We start from the raw sequence: 24,768 nt of genomic DNA, 5'->3' as shown, positions 1-24,768 counted from the left end.
TAAATAAGTTAAATTTTCAAGAAAAAAAAATAAAAATTAAGAAAAAAAGCAACAAATAGGAATAAAAGTATACCTTGTTGAAATAAGAACGATTAAAAATGTATTTAAATATAATAATTATCTTTCTATTATACTCCCCTCAATAGAAGCATTTGCTACAAAATCCGAGCCCTACTAATCACCACACACGATACCTACGCCCTACAGGTATCTGGCTATATTATACCGTTTGGATTTTTTAATGAAAAAAAATTCATTGGAGATCATATTAGGATTTATTTTCAGTTTGAATAAAATAACATAAAAATATTAAAAATATTAGTTACAATGTAGGTACACATTGTAGTCATTGTTCACTAAATCAGATATCCGACTAGGTACCGCGCAGGAATGGTTTTAACGCACATATGTGTAATAATTAATAATAACAATGTTGTTATTTTAAATATGATATATGACTTTATATTATAGTAGCCGGTAGGTATTAAACCGTTCGAAGTACGGCGATATTATGTTTATTATCCTAATAATAAATATATTCGATATTTTTTGTTCCTATCTACCAACTACTAGTATTTCCTAATATTATAATGCAATAATATATTAATATAATATCTGATAAATATAGGAATTATTATACAGTAAAACATCTAAATACCGGACACTCTTTCGCAGAAATTTTGTCCGCTATTCAAAGGGTTTGGTCCGTAGTTTTTCCCCGAAAAACAGAGTCCAATATCTGCAGATGTTCTTATTTCTGAAGGGAGGTTTCACTACTATAGTAGAAATATAAATACGAATTATGCTTGTATAATTGTATATCTATTTTCCAACGACGGCCGTGGCGTCGGGCGTCTCGGTGGAAACGCGCCCTCGTAAAGTAGTACGCACAACGGCCGCGAGTGGCGGTTCAGTCGCACCGCATCGAAGGTCGCCCTTGCGCACACCCGTCAGCCATCACCCGTTCGTGAATGCGACTACGTAAGTACTGGTGTACACAAGTACACTACATCAGCGCCAGTCTTACCCCTCCGTTGTGCGTATGTGCGTTCTACTGGCGTCACTGTAATTTTAATTCGGGTTTCGGTTGTTGTTATTCCTCTCGATAAAATTAATAATAATAAAAATAATCTAATTATAATATATAAATAGCGTTAATATTGTTTTTTTTTTTTTTTTTATCAACGGTTTAAGCGTATTGCCTTTTTTTACTCGTCGCTAAAAAGTGCGTCTGTGGCTTGTGCCGGAAACTTGGCTTGTACGCGCCCAACGATGTTGTTTTGTTATCCCTTGCAATGTTATTTTAATAACATAAAAATTATATTATCACGATCGTGATAATTTCCTTAAGTTTAAATTTTTATTATCGTCGTGTGAATATATTACGAGTGCCTCTTACACGTACGGGTAATAATTTTATTTAAAGCGTATTATGTATTTCTAACGATGCGTTACGTGCTTTATTGTGGAGTCCGTTTGGAAATCTGATGGGTACTTGGGCAGCTGTAACTTAAACGAAATCCACGACAATTGGTCAAAAATTTTGATGAGTGTCAAAAGTCATGCAGGTAAGCTAATGTTAAAAATTACGAGGGAGAAAATGTTTGCTCAAATATTTATACATTTGAATATACTTTTTATTAGCTTTTGTATATTATTTCATAAATTTTCTTTAAAGAGTTATTTATTTTTTCCCAAATTATTTGAAGACAGTTTAGGTACATTACTCTTTATCATCTTTGTCAGTTCTGATATTGTTTTACACATTGTATTTATATTAACAATAGGTATTTTTATGCAATATCTTATGATTTTTTTACCTCATAAAGGTTACATTTAAACTGTCCAATATTTTTAACAATAGGTACCTATTATGATATATAAAGTTACTTATCTATATATTTTTACCAAACTTTATAATAGTAATTTATTCAATAATTTTCAAAATTTTAATTATTTATTAACTTATTTGAGATAAATCTTATTATGCATTATATCATTTACCTAGTTTATTTTTTAATTACTATAGTATGTTTAATATTTTTAATAAAATGACAAAAATCAAAATTTAATATTGTTATTTGTTTAAATTATGAGTATCCTAAGTCTAATTTTATCTTTTTACTTTAGAAAATCAAAGGGATATGTTTGGAACATCCGTCATGCGTCGGTCATACTCTACCACATCAACTGTGCAGTGATGGTAGCTGCGGTAGCATATTCGGACAAGGAAAAGCCTCCATGAATAATCTGATAAATGCCTCGCTCTGCCTTTACACACTTTATGTCGGTCATCTGATACGGCATGACGACCGAGTCAACCGACCAGCCACTGCAATCTGCTGGGCCCTTGTTCACAGACCCAAACGCCCGATATCGGTGCGAGTCTAATGATCCATCTTGTAGTCATGGCGTCGTCGCTCGACCGGCGACTGCCGTTAACATGAACCAAGTGCCGAAAGGTTACTGTTACTCGACCGATAATAATCAAATTGTTAACAGTGAGTGTGATAAAAATTATCACTGTCCTAATTCAACTGCAGTTGTCACATTGACAAATAACATTGTTTCAACCCCAGCAGCTTTTGTATCTTCAATTACTGTACCAGCAGGATGGAGACGAATTCATAATAAAGGAGTTATAAATTATATAAGGTAAATTGAACATTAAATATAATTTAAAAATACTTAGTTAACATTATTTATAAAATGGAAATTAAATATATTTGAATTATTGAAATAATACCTAACTTACCCATAAATATTAAAATATTTGAGATCAAAGTATTTGATTTAGATTGGTCAGTGAAATAAAAGTATTAAAATAATTTTTAATTTAAATTCTAATTAAAAAAAAAAAATATTTTTTTTTTTTACTTGCTAGATTAAATAGACAAGGAACTATATAGGTATATACACACATTTTTTGTTAGTAATTTATCTTCAAAACAATTTTTGTATGTGGTAAATATTTTTTACTTACTGACTACTGTAATACAAAGATATATTAAGAGCAGATAAATATTAACTTAATTTTTTTTATATGCAAATTAATCTAACTCTTAAATCCCAACTAAAAATATTATTAGGTATATAGTAAAAATTTTATTTTTATAAAATTGAAATCTGATAAAATATTTAGTCTCCTAGTTTCGGTTTAGATTAAAATAACAGTTTTAAATGTAAATAATGATTTCCTTCAATCTGAAATTATAGGATATTTAACTGTGCTGATTTTATTTAGTAATGTTAAATTAATTTTAGTACTATTTACATTTTAAAGAAACTAATGTATGTATTACTTTGTTAAAGAGTAACTTGTTAAACTGCTAGTGTAAACAAACATGGGTTTTGTAAGTGGCATGGAAAACATTTTTCATTGAACTTATGCAATAGACACTACCCATATTTTTTATTTTTTATTATCTATCTAAAACATAATTCAAAATGTTAAATTTGTATTAATGTCGAATAATTGAGTTATTTTTACTATTTTCGTACTATTTATTAAATGTTAAAATTATTTCAGTAAAACTATTTTCATTAGTTATTACGTTAAATCTTGATTTCCAATGGTTAAAACAATGATTTGAAAATGAAGGCGCTATACCACAATACGTTTCTTTAAAGTCCCCTTTTTAACCTCTATTATCCTCTTGGTAGGTTATTGGAAATATCTGCTTCTGTGTCGGCAAAATTCTGACCTAAAATACTATTTTACACCACGGGGTGTCTTTGATTTACTACTGTATAAGATGCGTTTTTCTTTTGAAAACACGAGGTTTCAATACAAATCACCTGGCTTCCAGGCTTAAAAGACCTTTTTCCCCTAAAATTACACCCTAATATTGTAAATTATACCGGACATTCCTTGTATACAAAAAGACGTGTATATGACTTCTATAGAAGTATAATACGCCATGACCGCAACTGCTACCCATTTTACAACCCTGTTAAATTTGAAAGACGTTAAGTGTAGAGAACAGATGATATTGATAATATTCGTGTTTCATGTCACCGTCATACATTTTTTTCTCGGTACATTGTAAAATACTTATAAATTAATTAAATTTTAAATTAATGTAACACAATTTATGAAATTGTAATTTGTTTTTACACGTTAATTATTATCATTTTGTTTCAAGTTATTTTATCTATGTACTTCACAAGTGTTTATTCGTAAATAATGGTTACAAAAAAAAAAAAAAAATTTAAAAAATGCCGAAATTTAGAATAAAAATATGATTAATTAAATTTAATATGTTTTGGGTTTATTCTAAACTGAGGCTTGACAACATAAATCAAATATTTTATAAATTCAAATTTTAAAACTTAGTTATTTTATTAATTACTTTTTGAGTTATTTTTGTGAACTTAAAAAGTAATAAAAATATATTTTGTTTAATTTTTTATACTTTTCATACTCAAACTTATATTTTATTTATTTATCTATTAGAAAAATGTAATTTGATGTCATTACCAAATACTAGTAGGTACTTAATCTAACCTTCACTAGCACTAATCCGTACGATTTCGACCTCTAAATTTATCTTATATAATTACCTACAACCGATTCTAATTCAATTATCATTAGACTACTAAAAAAGGAAATACGAAATTTATGTTCATGGTCACCACTCACTAGCAATGAAGGAAGAAGTTGTCGGGTACACCAAAATGTTTACTAGCTGAACAAAAAAAAAATGTTTCCAAGTTATTTAAGAAAGAAAAAATACCATATTGAGTGTAATCGTTTACGACTGGTTTAATTTTTTTAGTGATCCTCTAGCTTTATGTGTGTTAGAAGTGATTAACTAACCTTGTTGTAATAAACCAGTTTAGTTGGCCACTGAAAGGGTAAATATGCGTCTAAGGTATCTCATTCAAATCTGATTCAAATGAAGTTAATCGTATTAAATAATGTATTACATGAGATATGAGAAATATCTTAAGGTTTTATCATAAAATAATAGATCAAAAATGTATTGTTAGTTGTTCCATAAAAACTAGTTAAATAATATTATTTGTATTTTGTGAATAATTCCTTATTTATTTGTTTTGATTACCTATTTTTGTTTTTCTAATTATGCATATCATATCATCGATATGTTATACACAGTTTGATACTTAAGAACGTCAACAGTTAACATATTTTAATATAAGCTCTATTCAATTTCTTTGTATAATTTAATATTAATTACTTTGCTGGCGTATTAACGTCCCTTTCTTTAAATAATCGCGTACTATATATAATTTTGTTATAGATTAATGACTTATAGTATGTGTTTTTACTTATTCCTAAGTACTATTAACAAAATTATAAATAAGAAGATTGTTTGTATTTTTTTTATAAATATTACGATATTTAAATTTTTAAATTTTAAGATATTACATACCCTCAACTTAAAATTATACGTCCTCTTGAGTATTATTAACTTAACCTTATTATAAATAAGGTGTACTTACTATATAGTATGACATTCTAAAGGATGATACTTTGTGATTATTTAGCTTACCTTTAAAATGTAACTGCTTGTTAATTTTTCTTATTATTTCTTAACTTTCAAAAATGATATAAATCACTAATTTTATAATTTAGAACTTGTAAATATTTAAAAAAATTATAATAATGAAAATCCGATGAATCAATTTAAGCGAGTAAACTATATGTCAATAAAGAATTATTATTCGTAACGATTTTTATTTTATAGTTTAAATTATAATATTTTAAGTTGTTTGCATTAATTACTAGTGAACATTAAAATTAAAATTATGCTAAATAATTAAAAAATACTTTGTTCTAATTTCATCAAGTTATCGACGGTATATTTTAATAATTTGATAAAGATACTTTTATGTGTTTCTTTCGCATTTCTGATTCTTAAAAAATTAAAAATAACTTGAAAGCCAACTGGTTTAATTCGGTTATTACATTTTATTATTGCACAAAGTATTACAATTTAAAATATAGTTTAAAAATAATAATAAATCTTGATAAAATTTAGAATCAGATAATCTTTAAGATCTTTGAATTAAACTCCAAGTCTTCTTTAGTTATTGGACCGGACAAAATAATTGTTATAAATCCTGGCAACTTGCTCTACTGTATAGTATATTTCAAGTAAATAAATACCCATATATTTGCATCTAAGAATCAAGAGAATCTAAGTTAGGCTAGCTCAGAATAACAATAAAGAAATAGTTACTGACGCATAGAAGTTAACATGTAGTTTTCTCTTAAACGCAATTAAACCTTAAATCTTTAAACATCTTCGAAGAAATCAACAAGGTCAATTGAGGGATTTCAAAAAACAGGCATAACTTTAACATCGATCTAGTTAATGTGGTGTATTAAATATTTTTAGACGAAAATCAATTCTAAACGAAGACACACTGTTAACTTCTTGATAAAAAATAAAATCTTACACACTTATTTAAATTACTATAATAATGACTTACAATAGTACTTAGTTATGCATTTTTTAGCTTTTTGACAAATAAAAAAAATGTTGCTCCACCTCAAACTAAGGCTAAGCCATTAAAAAAAAGTTTGTTAATAATCATAATATCTCAATAATTTAATAAATCAAATTTTTATAATTTTTTGCCTTGTATTTTATAGACTAAATATTTAAATAATATTACGATTGAACATAAACAATGTATTTTGCTCAGAGGCAAATCGTAAATGTTTAGAATCTAGATCGTAAAACTAGTAATCTAATAATATCAACAATCTTATACTAATTCCAATAAATTGATCCTTGGTTAGGTTATAAGTTTAGTGTCTTATGTATCTATTACCTAACTAAATATAAGCAGTTTCAAATAAATAACTAAAAATATAAGTATATGTTTTGACGAATGCGCACTTGTGATATTTCTAACGTTGTTTATTTAAAATTACATTGAAGGTGTATGAACTTTTTATTTAATTACCACATGATAAACTCTTACGCTTCGTGAATTTTATTTGAAAATTTAAAACTTTATACGTATTCAATCCGATTAAAAAATCTATTTTTAGAAGTTTTAATAACTGTCTAAATGATAACATATTTTTGCGTATTTTGCTTCTGTTTTTTATTGGTAATTTTAAAATCAAAATCTATAATACTTCTTAAAATAAAGTTTTCCTTTTATATTAAATAATTATAAAAGAAAAAAAATATCAAAATCCGACAATTATACTATGTATATGATATGTTTTTCTGTAAAGTGTTTTTGACTGTTGAAATTATCTAGTTCATATATATTTTCTATATGAACGCGCCTTTTAACGTAACTAGAAATCGACAGCATTTATCTCTCGATAAATTAAAGATAATAATTATAAGTTAAAATTAGAAATTCGTAAAAAAAAAAAGAAAGAGAAATGATTATTTTTGTAGTAGAAAGCTGATTTGTTTCTAAGTGACTAATTAAATCTGAGCGCGTCTTAGCTGGTGTTTGTTGTTGCAACAAAAAGGGCTATTCTTACGATTTGTCGTCTTTTTTTATCGAGTTAAGGGCCGCTGCCGCCAGGTAGCTCCTTCAGGACTGTATTGATTACCGACTAACCAAGGCAATTAACTGTCGGCTGTGGCGGAAAGCCTCCATGAGTGACGTCACAGTATATTAAAGGCATCCCACCCACCCCAGGGACGCTTCGGCAGCTTTTAAACGATTTACTACCGTTTCAGGGTTTCCCAAAATGATTTAATTTGTACATAAAACGTTTTAACGAATGGCTCATTGGAAATACATTTCTTTGTATTAGAAGGAAAGTCTACTGTAAACGTGTGTAGTACTGTGTAAGAATTATTGATGACTGGTCTTGTAATAAACAAAGCTTTTAACATGTTAATTAGTATTTTATTTTCTAATCTATCAATATGGAAATATTTATAAAACAATACGTTAGATTTTAATTTCTTACTTCATGTTTTATTTTATGTCAAGTTAAATATTTTAAACATATTATTTTTACCTTTTTTTTTAAACGTCTTCATACTTACGTAAGTCAAAAATAAATACTTGCGATTTATAGGAACGTAAGCCGAGTGAGACGATAGGTGCCTATAAATCCTTGTATATAAAATACGAGATTTTCAGGTTAGAAGCTGGTAGAAAAGACAAGAGGGTGTATTTGATGGATGGTTTACTGCCGCTTTATTTCTCAAACTGCGTTAATTTCGGATTTAGAAGTGCGCGGGTTGTGTGACGGTTTAATTTGGTCGTGATACAGTTAATCGACCGTTTGCAACATTAGACCCCCCTTTTAACGTAGAGACATGAAATATTAAACCTTGCTTAACTTACTATTTAAACTTTTAATGGACATTTTTATTAGAGTAATTCAAAATTCTGTTTTATTATAAAGCTTATAGTCAAATAATTGCGACAATGAATAAAATAATTGAAAACCTTTTCATTCTCTTTTCAGGCATACATTAATCACAACTATAAACAATCAACAATTTTATATTTTTATGTTAATGATTATTGTCAATTAAGTAATTATTTAATGGTCTATTAATTATTAGACATAAATTTACTTAAATGTAATTTAATTTGTACGCAGTTGTGGTTGGTTTAGTAATTTCAAAGGAATTATTTCCTACCGCTCTGTATACGTTTATTTTTATATCTACTTAATCGCGTCGTTGTTGTTGACGGCGACGGAGTCAATAGTGTTATTTAAGATATTTTGATACGCGATTTGGTGGAGGCGCGCAGGGATTTATCATCCATAAACTTCACTTATACCATTTATAACTATAACAGGCGGCTGATGGTTCCGCCCGGTGTGATCGCCGCCTCCGGGTCCGTCTTATTGATTTACCCCCTTGGAAGAACACACACAGTCGCGCGCGACCGTCGTCCCCACACCCGTAGCTCTAGTTTTCTTTCGGGTTATGTAATGTTACGACATTTGATCCAATAGAGAGGGCTTCTCATCCGCCCGGGAACCCCTTTACCACCCCCTGACGACTTTTTACCCGGATAAATCCCATGTATACCCGTCGTCGTCACCTAATGCGCTTTATTGATGTTTAGCCTTTTGAAGAGCCGTTTCCGGAGTAATGTACGGCGTACACACACGCGCGCGAGCTGCATAGCAAAACGCCCTTCTCTACTTCTCTTCGCCTGGTCCAATACCTCGCGACTTACACAAATTAATTTCCGTCGTTTCCAAACGACCGATCAATTTCGTCTTTTCGTGTTTATTTTAGTTGTTATTTTTTCCCTTTCCGATGCGCAACGTATCTACAAGATGTATCCGACGATCCGTCTGGTCGCGTCCCGTAAATGGCAAGAACTAGTGTACACCGTACACGTATCGATGCACTTTTGACAGGTCCGCCGGCGGCGGCCGTAGAGCGCGAGTACGAGAGACGCGTGAAACCGGTTTGCGGCTCGCTCGAATTGTGCAATTGCTCGGTGGGCAGTGCAATATTATCGCCGCCGCCGTCGTCTGCCACCACAGTTCACGGTATATTTTCTTTTCCGATCATCGCCGCCGCCGCTGTGAGAGGAGAAAAAGAAGAATGCGTTTCTATAAACCGGTCCGCGCATTATACATGTGTGTGTGTGTGTATAGAGGGGCGGGAAAAAAGAAAGAAAAAAAAAAACGAGTGCAAGCTGTTTGAACACGAAATGCAACGGATAAATGTTTTTTTTTTTACTTTTCGTTCATATACTATAGGTACCTACTAAGTAGGTATAAATATAATGTCGCGTTTGCGTTCGTGTCAAATCAAAATGTTTTCGTCATGGTATTATGTATTATAATATTATTTACGTTAGTATAAATAATAGTTAAATAACTAATTATAACATGAACAAAGTGTAGCACTGTAAAAATGGTATATAATTAGTATAAAGGTAAACTAAACGTTGCGCACGCGTCGACCATTTTTTATATTCGCAAATAAAATAAATAGGTAATATAATATATAATATAGATATTATGTCTTATTACGTCTTTTTCTTTAATCGCTGAAAGTTTGACAATGATAAATTAAAAAATGATTTAAGCTAATACAAATACGGTGAATGTTTAAATTTAACCTTGTTTTGATGAAAAGGATAATATGTTTAAAACATTTTTACGATCATTCTCGTATAAATTACATGTTTTATCATACAGGACTACGATTTATTTGAAAATTTGAAATCTACTTAGTACTCTGAATTGAAATTATTTATAATATAATTATACCTGTATTTTTAAATATTTAAAAATAAATAGAAACATAACATACTTGTAAAATACATTTAATTTTAAGTATTGATTAATCTAGTTTTATAAATTATATTTAATAATGTTTTTTTCAGTTTTCCGTAATAATTTCAATCATACCTTTATTGCGCTTAATAAAATGCACGTGTCATTTTCACATGTTAATTTTTTATTTAATGTCTTTTACTATGTTTTTTTATTGAGTATCGACAATTTGGAAAATTCGTATCTATTTACATCGTCTTAATTTTTCAAACTGTTGTAATATTTAAAATTTTGAACTAAGAATCTGATATGCAAAATTGAAAGAATCGTACATTTTTTAAAAACAGCCATAAATGCTTAAAATGTATATAGACAATCAATATTTACCAATATTATTTAAAATATGCATCATACCAGTGTTTCCATTGATTCCTGGTAAATCCTTTTCATGTAATAAGAAGTAAATTTACTATTATGATTCATTATTTTTCTTAATTTAAGATCAAATTTTAGAATCACCTTAACTTTTAATGGGTTAACATTGTTAACCATTTATGAAAAAGTTGATTTACTTTTAAACAATCTATAAATGATAATAAATTTTGCTTAATGTGAAATATAGTGAAAATATTTTATTATTGGGATTTAATGTACTATGTTGTTATTGTGTCCCTACGTCACGTCGTGATCAATTTTTTATTTCCCTTAAATAAAAAAATCGTGTTATTGTTGGGACATCAATATGTGTTATAGATTATAGAGTATAATTTAATGAGTTTATGTAAATTATCTATACACTTTTCACTTTGTAATTTCCTTTATTGATACAAAAAAAAAAAAAAAAAATTAAATTAATTATTATAAAAAAGCTTCCGTTGAGCTATATAAAATACCAGCACTAAAAATAAAAATTAACTTCATACTTTAAGTACTAATAATTGATTTATATTATTCATATTTCATTCAATACTTGTTATAAAATAAAATTGTATATTTATTGTGTTTATTTCAAAATTACTAATTGATAATTATAATAATATTTCAATTTTAAAATATTGTAGAACCGTAAGATAGTTTTATATAATATTAATATTATTGATCTATTAACTTATTAGTATTCTTATTAGACCAATTCATGTAGACGACCCCCAAAATACAAATACGAATTTGATTTATAAGATGAATAAGGCCGTGTCGCGTGACTCCTAGTACCTGATGTATTGTAATATTTTTTTATCAACTCTACGCCATCATAATCATAATCGACCGAATATGGTGAGTGAGGTCATCTAATGAACCTTGCGTGAGAATAGAGAAGTATATGTACAATAACTTTTTTTTTTAAAATACTGATTTTAGTGATATGCATTCGCCTGTATAGTTTTAATGAAATCGTGTGCTTCAAATGTTTTCGTTATTTTACACATTATTAGTGTATATAATTTTTAATGAATAATTTCTTTAATAATAAATCAAAATTTTTTTAATTTAAAATACTTTGTAGTTATTAATAATTTATGAGAAATGAGAAATGTGGAGAATAAACAAATACAAACAAAGAATTATTATTATTTTTTCTAATAATGATAATTTTATTACAAATTGAGAAATTAATTATTTGCTTTATGCTTGAGATAAGTATTGAAAAATATGAACAATGTTAAATATTATTTAGTATCTCACTCAAGTAATGAGTATTATTATTTAGTTTAATATTCATCTATGAATAATAAATATTTAAAATATTCAATATTGCTTATCTATTTTTATTAAATGCTTAGGTATTTAAAATTCGTGTCTTGTGACATTTTTCTTTTTAGTTGTTTAAATGTACCAACATACTTTCACTTAGCGAAATAATGAAATGTACTCTACTGTAAATATAGTTCATTGAACCCTTCACCGTGTGGTGAAATATGGTACATTGTTAAACTATGACTAGGCTTTTGGCCTAATTGCTTTGTATACAATACATTTTTCTTTACCCGTTATATTTGTGATGGGGAAATCGTAACATTGATCTTGTATTAAATATTTTATGAACTTAATTGGATACTTAGATTTTGGACTCATTTTATTATATGAAATATATACTTATCTTATTTTTTCCAATATTTCAATTAGTTTATTTAAAGTTTATAAACTAATAACTTACTGCTATTATTATTAGTTGTTAGTAAATTAACATCGAGTATTATTTTGACAAAATTAAATTTAATGTTTTCATGAATATTTAAAAATCATGGTTTTTATTGATATTTAAATATAAATATGAATTTTATTGCAAATCTTCATATTGAAATAATAAACTCTTATTTTACTATGTCTAAAATTACTTTGTTTATTATTAAGTATACAGTATACTATACATTTAATTTATCTTTTGCCTTACAATTATATTCGTTCTCGACCAAGTTAAAACATCATTCTCTATTATTAACACAACAGGCTTGTAAACATTCTTATCCGCCCACTTAAGATTTACCTCTAAGTAACATATAGTACTTCTATTCTCTAAAGTAATAAAATCGTTTAGCAAGTCGTGCCGTTCGTCAGTTTCACGACTGTGACTGTCGTGACGACCGGACCTCTTTTAATTGGCACAGATAACTATAGTATCACGACCGCTGTCCATCAATTTCTCTATAAATATACCTTCACCAATTCGTCAGATCTTTTTTACCTTCTTAAATAACGAACAAAATATGTAGACAAAGTTATTCCATTACTTTTAATATTTAAAATTATTAGGGTATTTGTTTTTTGAATACTGGATATGTAAAAAATTCGTTAAACATTATTATTTTTAATTACTGAAGTGATTCAGATATAATGATTAATAATAAATAATAATATTGTTAACATAATAATGTTGTATCGTTGATACATTAAAATGTGATTACATAAAGAAACATTTTTATGAATCATATTTAATGAATTATTAAAACAGTATAAAATGTTTTAAAATTATCTTAAATCGAGTTTGTAAAGACGGTGAGTGTTTATTGATGGATTTCTTTAGAAGACGCCACACCCGTTAATATATATGTCTCCAAATGTACAACATAACAAATTCATGTTAAGCGATTCTAGTTTAATGTAGTAAGTTTAAGTACTAAGTAATAATATTTAATGATATAATGAATTTGTATTAAACTTAAAGGTAAGAACATAATACGTGTGTTTCACCTAGGATTTTTTTTATATGTAAGTGAGTTATGATAATATTCAAAATGTAACATTTTTATAACTTCCTTAAATATTAAAATATCATAAAATACTCGCATAAAAACATAGGTATTTTCCTTACCTTTAAGTTTAGTAATAGGTCAATTCATTCTTTCATTCAGTAATTAAGGCTACTACACAAAATTGGAACTGTTAATTATAAATTTGGTATATCGTATGTTTATAAGATGGAGTAACGCTTGCAGATAATACATCTTAAACGATTTTTCGACACTTTAAAAGTATAGGTTTTGATGTACAAAAATGTATCAAAAAACTTTATTATACAAATTCTTTCCCCTTATTTTCTCTTTAGATAATTTATTTGAAAATTAAATAAGTTTAACTGACAAATTTTTGTTTTGATTCGACCAACTCTTACTTTTTAGGACGCCACTTTTCTTAATATATCGTTCATAAAACAAAATAGATTATTTTACTGATGGGAAGTGTGTTAATACGAGATAAGTATTTAAAAATGCTATAGTGTCAAATAAAATGTATTATTGGATAAGATCTTGTGATCGGTCACGATTTTGACCTTTTCACAGCGATTTGTTTCTTGTTTCTATAAATACCGGTCGGACAACAAATTAAACCATCTCAATATTATAACTTAGTGTTAACAAATCAAATATTTCAATATAATATAGGTATTTATATGTTTATTGAACTATATTATCATAATAACTATAATTAATACCATATTTAAATAATTTTATACGTATTACAGATGTATGTATAAAGATATGTGTGTATATTAAACTAACAAGTTATCATTGTTATTATCATATTTATATGTTTTTTTATTGTAGGTAAACATAATACCTTGATAATACATTTAAATAAATGTATTCAATTTTTTATCTAAATTAGAGTTCTGAGTTTAAAAAATGTGTTATTGTAATTTGCAATGCTAAAACGTATTGTTTATTGAAAAAAAATATCAGTTAATTTTTTTGTTAGTTTCTAATTAAATTGAAACTTGAAAATAGTTTAATAAATCTCTGTCATTGTGCTAAGTTATTTAGTGCTGAATAATTTTTGTTTAATTAATCACATTGTATTACTAATTTTTAAATCATACATATAATATTGTATTGTATACAATTTGAATAAGTATGTGGTAAATTCAATTACGCCATAATTCTAGGGCATGATAATTTGCATTCAATTTCTTTGCTGTGGAAAGATTTCATTGCATTTTGTAGTTATAGTTGTATTGAATTCGGATATAGGAAGAAATTTAGATGACTGATATGATGCAATACTACTGAAACCAGTTTATTAAGCAATAACAACCGTATCACTGCGATATACCTCCCAGCTTTGGTGTTGATCAAACTCAAAAATAAATCTTATTGTGTACAAGATTGCCCAATTTGCATACAGACAGTAGGCGTATTGAAGAACGCTACTAATTTTGAATTTTAACACCAAGCTTCAGGTACAAATAGCTTGTTATGATTTTTGGGGCGCGGTTTTTCTTTCGTCATCTCGTGTTCTATTGTCTGTGTAATCATTTGTATTTTAATTTTAAAATAACCGGTCACTCCTTTGAAAATTCTCAGCATTACAACATTATTGCCACCACATTGTTTTCAAATATTCTTAAGGTATTCGTTTTGACCCACTTATGTTAATGAAAGAAGCGATACTCGGAGAAAAAAAAACAATTCATTAATATTTAAATGTAGGTAGCTTATAATTCCAACGGCTTAATAAATATGTCGGATTTTATGGTGTTATTATAGACACTATCAAATGCTAATCAAATTATGTTGCTGATGTTTAATAATATTTACATACTATTTTTATTATTAATAATAATGAATAATGATTATTTATAAAAACATTGCAATTACTTAAATTCTTTATGTTCCTAACTAAACCATTTTGGTTTGTTTTTTTTTTTCGAATTATAATTCAGAAAATTATAAAAAAATTATCTAATTATTATTAGATTACTGAATATTTATAAGTTTTTTTTGCGTAAAATCTTTGTAAGTTCAAACATATATGATTTTTTCACTTAATATTAAAAATAAGAATGATAAGTATAGTTTTATTTGTTAAGAATTAACAAGAATATTAATGATAAATACTAAATACCAAACAAATAAAATGTCTCGATAGCAGTATTATAAATATATTTATGCACTTAATATAAAAGTACTTATAGTAAATAGTAATTCATTTTTATTTAGATATGATAATTTCAAAAATTTAAATGTAATGGAACACGAGATAATTTTATGATGTACAATTTTTCGTTTGGTCTTAATCTCAAGGACTCTTCGATATCATAAATTCTTAAATATTCCATGTGTTTTGTGGTCTTAACGATAATTTAAAATGTATGGTTCCTATATTAAAGTTGCCTTGTGGTCTTAGTAACTGGTTTTATAACCAGCTGTCAGGATTTATCGAAAATATTCAATATTACTAATATTACACGACATACAGCATGTATCAAAATGTAATTATTAGAATTGAATTACGTTACAAAACATAAAAACAAATATTTTAATTTTGTTAATACGAATTAAAATTTATTATAAAAATAATACTTACCATAAAATTTATAATTTCATAAATTAAATATCATACCTAACTATTTCTATTCCTTTTTGTATAAGTTTTTGATATCATTAAAAACTATTAAAATAATTTTATTACAAAGAATCTAAAAAAACTTTTTATCTTATAAAATATTGTTATATATTTAGAAGGGCGTAGGTATTTGAACCGTAACACTTGAGGGTGAGCACTGTGCGTGTTTCCTTTTAGCTAAAAACCTTCGTACCACCCCCAAAATAATTTCAATAATTTCTGTTTTCTAAAGAATAATAATTTCCAATGTATTTATTTCATTTTTAGTTTGAATGAATTAATGATAATGACTAATGGAATTTAAATAAATTAGGTATTTCTTAGTTAAGTTTAATAAAATTAAAGCAATTTAATGAAGTTTAATATATTTTACAATAGTTAAAATTGAATTTGTGTAAGTTAATTATTCAATTACTTAAAAACTAACATGTTATATATTTTTAATTTATATTTCTTATGTTTCTTAATGTACTTTTATTTTAATGACATTATTTAGTTCTTAATTTGCTCAGTAATCAGTATGTTACTTATTATTAATAACGATTTATTATTTTATTTTACAGTCCTAGCAACGCAGTTCTAAATTCATTGGATCAAGCTAAAATATATTTGCAAACTCAGGGTACATGTAAATGTGGACTTGAATGCCCTTTTCAGTGTGAACACGTTTTTAATTTCGACGCAAAGGTAATGAAATATATACATATACATATTTAAAACAGTTTTTGACAATTGTTATTCACTTATACCCGTAATTTTTTATAATGCTCACCCTTTTTATATACCAGTTTATTATAAGCAATGTTAGAAGCCTACAGGCAGATGTTACTACAGCGTTAATCTCTCTCTCTTTCCCTCTCTTTCTCGCTCTCTCTTTCTCATCTTTTCCAACAGCTGCTATTCCGGGGTTCGTAACTGTTGATAAAAAAATTTGACATTTTTATTCACAAACCAGGGATACCTAAACTTTAACCTTTATTTTCTTTTTCGACATTTTTAAAATGATTCTTGAGTAAGAGGTTTAAATGCTGAAGCTCTCTATATACTCACTGGAGTGTTGTTTTTTTATTTAATTGACATTATTTGTTACATTTTTTAAGATTGTTTAAAAATTACGATACGTTTTTGGACCCTTTTTCCCTTCAAAATATTTTTTGTCTTTTTTCTTTAAACACGTCATAATTCAACCAAGTAAATTTTCAGTAAATACTCTGGCATCTAAAGAAAGGGGTGAACTAAAATTGTTTATAGCTTATTTTTTATTATATATATTTATTTTTTTGGTTAAATATTATTAACTATAAAAAATTATATTTAAATATATACATATATTAATTCAATGCTTTTAATTTTAAAATGTACCTAATAATCAAAAACAATAGTAATTATTAAAGCTGTTTATTTATTTTAAACAATTACTACGATTTATAGTTAAAAGGAAATGATTTCTTAATTTAATTTATTACTATAAAAATCTGAAAATATATATGTGTATAATATACTATGTTAATGATATCTAAAATTAAATAAAAATACATTATGAGACATGGTACATATATTTAATGTATCTCATTTTTAATAATTCGTAATGTCATAATTATATTGGAATAAAGCGAATTTTTGTGATACTCAACATTTGTGCAACTATAATGTATAAAAACAATTTGAATCCATTAAACATATACGCAAAAGGCCGAATAAGTCAATCAGGATTTTGTTTTGTGTTTTAGTGCTTTGTATAAATGAGCATTTTATAGCTGGTCGGGGTTGAGTGGTAAAGTAGTACAGCCGGTGCAGTATTGATGTTTTCAATGCACATTTATTACTAGAAAAAACTTTTCTGCGCATTTGCGATAAAACATTATATTGTAGTATTTCTATTTCTTCTATAGTATCTATACAATTCCATTATGTTAACCACATAATATGTTAAATAGTTCTATTGTTTTCTCTACACATTCTACACCATCCAATCTCATCAAGGCAACTTTTATCAATCCTCATTCGGACTAGAGTAATCATTATTGACATAACAAATAATAATTAATTGTTATTTTAGGTATTATCTTTGTATCATTGAACTTAAAAACAAACAGTTACATATCAAAATCGACTCATAAATTCGATAATTTTGAACAGTTGTAATATCTTATGATTAGTGTTATTATAAAGAATTTACATACTCACTAAACAAAATTTTACTTAGAAAATTTAGTTTCAAAAACCCTTATGTTGTTTTTGTATATTATATAATATAGGTAACTACTTTTAGATGTATAATATATTTTAAATTATTGTTCATTTCAAAGTATTTTGTATATATTATTTGTGATTTACTTTTGTTTTTAATCTCTAAATTATCAAAACCAAACAGTCTTGAAAATTAATAACTTCAGCAAATATTACTATCATTTAGTAGTGTGTTTATATATTATTGGAATTATAGGGGGAAACACTTTGAAATCAGTTTTCCTATATTGTTCGGTTCTATACATAACAAAAAGGTATTAACTATATTAACGATACTAAAACTATGCTTAAAGCCATTACTATGGTTTTTTTATTATAGCATTTTTGTGTTTACAAAATAATAATAAAAGAGATGAGTAATTCATTAGTTTTATTATGATGGTGAATTAGAAACTTCATTTAGATTAATTTTCTTTTCTTTTGTATTTTAGTCATTAGTTAAGTTAACTTTTATGTTTAACCTTCAACATATTAAAGAATTTATAAAACATTTAATATCTTAATTTTATATTATTTAACGGGAAAGTTAGTATAGTAATATGCACACGCACATATGATTTTATATACGCGCCTTTGCATATACGTTAACACGTCATATGGCAGCAGTTAGATGGCAGGTGTCAGCTATAGTATAATATATAAGTGTTACCAGGTGTGAGGTGCTGGTTCCTAAACTAACGTCGTAATTTAGAGGGCATAATCGTGGGCACAGACAATGCGCTTGTTATTATTTTTACATGCATAATAATTATTTTATTTTAGTTACCAGTTATCACGTTTACATTTCCAACCGTTATATTATTATGTATTTTATGATGTTTTTTATTTTTTTATTAAAAATAGTTAACTTATATGCTGTGACGAATAGATTAATTTTTTTTTTTTTAATACACTTATCTATAATTAGGTTTGAATATTTAGTAGTTTGGTATTTTTTTGAATGTAGAATAACTAATTCATTATAATTTACAATATCTCATAACTTTTAATTTCTAATATTTAAAAATGTGTTTAGAACATGGTTCCCTACTATTTTTGTTATAAATACATTATTTTATTTTAAATATAATTTTACGTTATACTAATTATTATTGTCGGTATGACAACCTATGTATCCTCTCAATAAAGATACCTACATACTTTATCACCGTAGATATGTAAATATAATATATTTAACTAATAGGTAACGTGTTATCAAACTTTTGAGCACACCTCAATGATTCCCGGTTATTAATAAGTTATTACTAATGACTTTTTAATCGATGTAAGTTAATACGTTTACAAACTTTAGATTTAATATTTAGGTAACTTATTAATTATTGACGTATGCAATAAATAATACAATATATTATGATGGATGTATTGTGTATAACAAGTGGATCATGAGTTTGTGATCGATGATATATTTATGTTTTTTTTTTTTTTTTTTTTAATATTTTAAACTACTTTATTTAAATATTTTTTTTTAAAAGTATGTTACTGATTTCTTTAAGACCTTCTAAACATAAAAGAGCAGAAAACTTGATTATTATTTAATTTGAATAATATATATATAGTAACAATTGTACAAAACTGTTCAAGTGATTTACGATTTGTATTTAAATTTAAACATTTCAATATTTGTATTATTTTAATTTCTATAATTTATTCAAGATATAAAACAAGTAAAAATATTCAAGGTCAATTTTTTATATTAGATGTTTACTAATTTAAGTTATAATAACATAGTTTTAAAAATAATGTGCAAGTATAAATTATAACATTTAGTTAATAAAAATGACGAATCGATGCCAAATATTTATCATGCATAATATAAATTAAATTCTATTGACTCAAAAATAATAAATAATGGTATACGTATTTATTACAACATTTACAACTATGGGATTAAATTTTTGCATAATAAATTTTTATAGTAATATAAATTAATAACTATAGTCTATAATAACAAATAACTACCACAGTATTGTGGTATAAACTATAAAGTATCACGATTTCATTATGTAAAATGTTTATTATGTACGAGTATATTATTATTGTATAAAATTTGGAAATAAATTTATATTGGATTTAATATATACATGCGGTTATTTTGATTAGTTGTAATATTAAACACCGTACTAAATGATTAGTTTCGCCTGATGGTTTTGTAATGTAACAAACTACATGCTTGTTATTCATTTGTTATATCTAAAAATTATCATTTATGAGCCAAAAATATGACAATTATGACACCACTTGAACGTTATACCTACGTTTAGAAAATCTGGGAACATTTTTACATTTGATTGTTTTTTCATTTATCAACTTTCTATGTTCGTTTTACACTATTATTTGTGTTTATACTTGTTAATCATCACTCGTCAGTATTTTAATTTTTAACACGCCTTCAATGATATATAAATATCAATTTTACATACTTGTTAAGGTGTAAAAGAGTATTAATAGCTTTATCTAATATTACAAAAACAATCAATGATAAAAAATATGATTACATTTTGAAAAGATTATTAACTCCCTAAGATTTCTAAATCCTAGTGAATAAATAAATAATATTATTATCTTTATAACTTTCTAACAGTTATATTAAATTGAAATTTTAGTAAACTGTGTGCCAAAATAAAAATAAATAAACAAATTCATACAAAATATGTAATCATCATTTACTACTAGACGTCAAGAAAACCGGTTTATACTAAGTTCTAAGAAACCCGTTTTACCTGACGTTAGTTATTAAGTTCTTTTTATAATATTGTATGATTTTTTTATTATATTATTCGTACCGACAATAATGTTCCAAAGCTCTCCCAAATATTTGTCTATTTTGTTTGTACATTTTATAAATAAAATATAAAGTATTTAAAATAAAATATTCATTATATGACGTATGCGTTTATCATTTTAATACAATAATGGAAAAGTAAACATTGAGTTTGATTAACAATTGAAATGTTTCTTGAATAAATTTGCTATTGATAACTTATTGCAGATACCATACTATTAATATTTATTATATTTCAATATACATTGTTGAAATATCATTTTTATTACACACTTTTCACATTTTATAATTATAATTTATTTGATATAAAATTGTAGTAGGACTAGAAAGTATATTTTTTTGTATTACAATTTTATATCACTAAGAAAATAGTGAACCCTTAAACTTTTTAATTTTAAATTTACTTAAAAACGATTCGTGACAAAATATACTCGACCGTTTCATAATTATACATAATTTTATGGTACTCATCAATATTGATTTCATAAAAGTTTTACTCCACTAAAAAAAAAGACATTAATATTATCTCCCCAATACTAAAAATGTTTTTTTTTTTTTTAATTACATTTTATTAAGTCCAACATATAAACACGTTAGTCCCATTTTTGTTTAAAATAAAACTATTATTAAATCAACATAATCATAATTAAAATTCTATCTATATTTTTTATAACATTGTAAATTGTGAATGTATTGGTTAACAAGTAATTCTCTTTTAGACTTACTAAATAACTTGAGACTCACTAGCCTCTTTAAAAAAATAAATAATACAAAATCTGTTGAAAGATGACAATGGTTGCTCAGTATTATTTAATTAATAATTTAAAAATGCTAATAATTTTAATAAACAATTAAAACCTACAATATATTGTGATCAAGTACCATGAAGGTTATGTTATTTTTCTTTTGAATAGTTAGCTTTAACGGGAAACGATTTTTTTAAAACAACAATCGAATTACTAAGATGTTGTGACTGACAGACCGAAACTATTAGGTTCTGATTGTTTTCTTCTACATATTATGTAGGTGTTTTTTGAATGATAATTATCTTCTAATGATGTTGTTCATTTTGGGTTTGGACAAAGTGAAGCAAACCAAATTCTGCAGGTTTGATGATATTTTTTGGAATTCGTCCAAAGCGTTGGCACGATAAAAATATACACTGTATTAAACATGCTATTAATAATTTGCAAACGAGCGCCAGCTAAACATTTAAGTATTTAAATTGTTGTCATACAATTTGACTTATATTTAATAAATTCTTTTTAAATGTAATCGAAAAAAAATAATTTTTGATCTTAAATCATCATGTTTATAAAATAATAAATATCTTTTAACTAAGTAATATCAAATAATTGATAATACCTAATGTACTTGTACCTACATTAAATTAATTCTACAAGTATGACGCATAACACTTTCATTAATATTGATTTAGCAAATACATTCACTGTTCATGTGTAATTTATGAATAATATTGTAACACATTTCTATTCTTATATTATTATTTAATTATTTTATATGCGGACTTATCGATATTTTTAACCTGTTGTCTAGGTAAGTGGTTATATTCAACCACATAAGTTTTTATTTATAGATTTTAGTTGTTATTTTTAACGTTACATTATTTTTCTTTACTTATTAGGTAGGTAATAATAAGAATAATATATTATAAACATTTAAAATATTTACCTAATAATTAAAAAATTTTTTCAGAAAATACCTTGCAATAGTTTTTAGTTCATTTATAATTATTATTATCAATTATATTTTGACACTAGGAATGTAAAAGACGTCATAAAATATTTAACGATTCTCACGATCTCTATATTTGTTTATACATATGCATAAAATGATTTATTTGATATTTGACCTTGATTTTTTTTCATTTACGAAGTGTCATAATTATTATCAAGGCGTAGCCATTAACCATTCACAAAGCTTGTCCTTGACAAGTCTACTATCCTCCAAAAAATTATCCAAGGTGACACTCCCACATATTTATTTTTAATGTTATTAAATACTTGTATAAATCTCTTATCCAATTATTTACATGTATCAAACATCATCATATTTAAACTTAACGTCTATGTATAAAACATTATATACCTATAATATTATATACGTTTTAATTATAGGTAATGACGAAACCTACGTCTGGCCTCAATACTATGACTAATCTTTGCAATCACAAAAGGAAAATGATGTTTAACAATTCCGAAAATAGATTTAGCAAATATTCCTTAGAAATGGCAGAAAATCGAAGGAAACGAAAATTTTCTGGTGTTCAACAACAATATTCATTTCCACCTTATGAATGTGAAAAATCTGGAAAAGAAAACTTTTCTCAAGTTTCAAATTCTCATCAAGTAAGAGTTTATTAATAATTATTTATATTATGTTTTTTTTTTAAATATGTTAATAATATTAAATTTGTATTTTTACAGATGCAATGGCCAAATCAATCTGCTATTCCTAGTCAAATAAGGTTTTCATCCCATGGAACATCTGCAATGTCAAATCCTCAATCCCCTCAACCTATGTTAAACACTCAAGGACCAGAAATAATGCCTCAAGGTATGCAGCATATGGTACCAAATTCTCAAACACCGCCAATACTAAACCAAAGTTCATCTGTGATGTCAAATTCCCAAGGACCAATTATGCCTAACTCTCAAAGTGCAATGATGTCAAATCTTCAAGGACCTGTGATGCCCAATTCTCAAGAAACAGTAATGCCTAATCCTCAAGGAACAATGATACCAAATACTCAATCCCAATCTATGGGTTTGGGAAATCCAAGAGTTCCTCACTACCCAAATCATTCATACCAACAAGACTTAGGATATGAACAATCATATCGAAATGGTTATAGGTATAACTCCTCTCAATGTAGATCTCATGAAACAACTATGTTACAACCGGACTCTTCATGTCAGCCACATCACCAACAATACCAAAATGATATGACATCACAAGAATATTATCAAAAAAATACTCATAGTATGTACCAACCAGAACATATGCAATATAACAACTATGATAGTCTAAGAACTCAAGGGAATTGTCGCTTCAATTGTTCTAATCATTGTGGACACTATTGTAATTCAGGTGATCAAAATCCTACTTATGGTAACCAAATTAACTCATATCAACAGCAACCACAGTCACAGCCTTTACGACAGAATGAATCTACAAGTCATGAATATTATCCAGAAATGTATCAAGATCAAAATAATTATACAGAATCTTATACAAACAATAGAAACAATTCAACACAAGAATATCCATCAGAATATGAATATGAACCACAATCTCATCAGCACATAGATTGTAATTTAAAAAATAATGTTTGTACTGCAATTAATAACCAAAGTCCTGTTGAGGTTTCACAGATAAGACCACAAACTCCACAGGTTAAACAAGTACAACAATTAAATACACAAAATATACAACAATCAATTACAAATCCATTAAGGCCTCAACATAGGTCAACACCTCCTTGGCAGCTTAATAAACATCAACAATCATCACATCAACAAGTACAGCAACAACAAATACAACAACATCAAGTTATTCAACAACAAATACAGCAACAACAAATACAACAACAACAAATACAGCAACAACAAATACAGCAACAACAAATACAACAACAACAAATACAACAACAACAAATACAACA

General features: G+C 26.4%; 1 protein-coding gene across 1 annotated transcript in view; it reads left to right on the top strand.

The window, feature by feature from the left end:
- Positions 1–984: 984 nt before the first annotated feature.
- The window catches only part of LOC112602492 (probable serine/threonine-protein kinase cdc7), a 26,158-nt gene continuing 2,374 nt past the window's right edge, over positions 985–24,768 (top strand). Inside the window, exons 1-5 of the mRNA XM_025350584.1 lie at positions 985–1,568; positions 2,131–2,655; positions 16,615–16,738; positions 23,222–23,452; positions 23,531–24,720. Coding sequence (XP_025206369.1) covers positions 2,306–2,655; positions 16,615–16,738; positions 23,222–23,452; positions 23,531–24,720 — 1,895 coding nt within the window. The 5' untranslated portion in view covers positions 985–1,568; positions 2,131–2,305. The remainder of the gene's footprint in view (positions 1,569–2,130; positions 2,656–16,614; positions 16,739–23,221; positions 23,453–23,530; positions 24,721–24,768) is intronic.

This window comes from Melanaphis sacchari, unplaced genomic scaffold (assembly GCF_002803265.2).
Source record: "Melanaphis sacchari strain LSU unplaced genomic scaffold, SCAv2.0 Contig8_pilon_pilon, whole genome shotgun sequence".
NCBI lineage: Eukaryota > Metazoa > Arthropoda > Insecta > Hemiptera > Aphididae > Melanaphis > Melanaphis sacchari.
The sequence above is the reverse complement of the archived record's forward strand: the minus strand, read 5'-3'. Positions and strand labels throughout refer to the sequence as shown.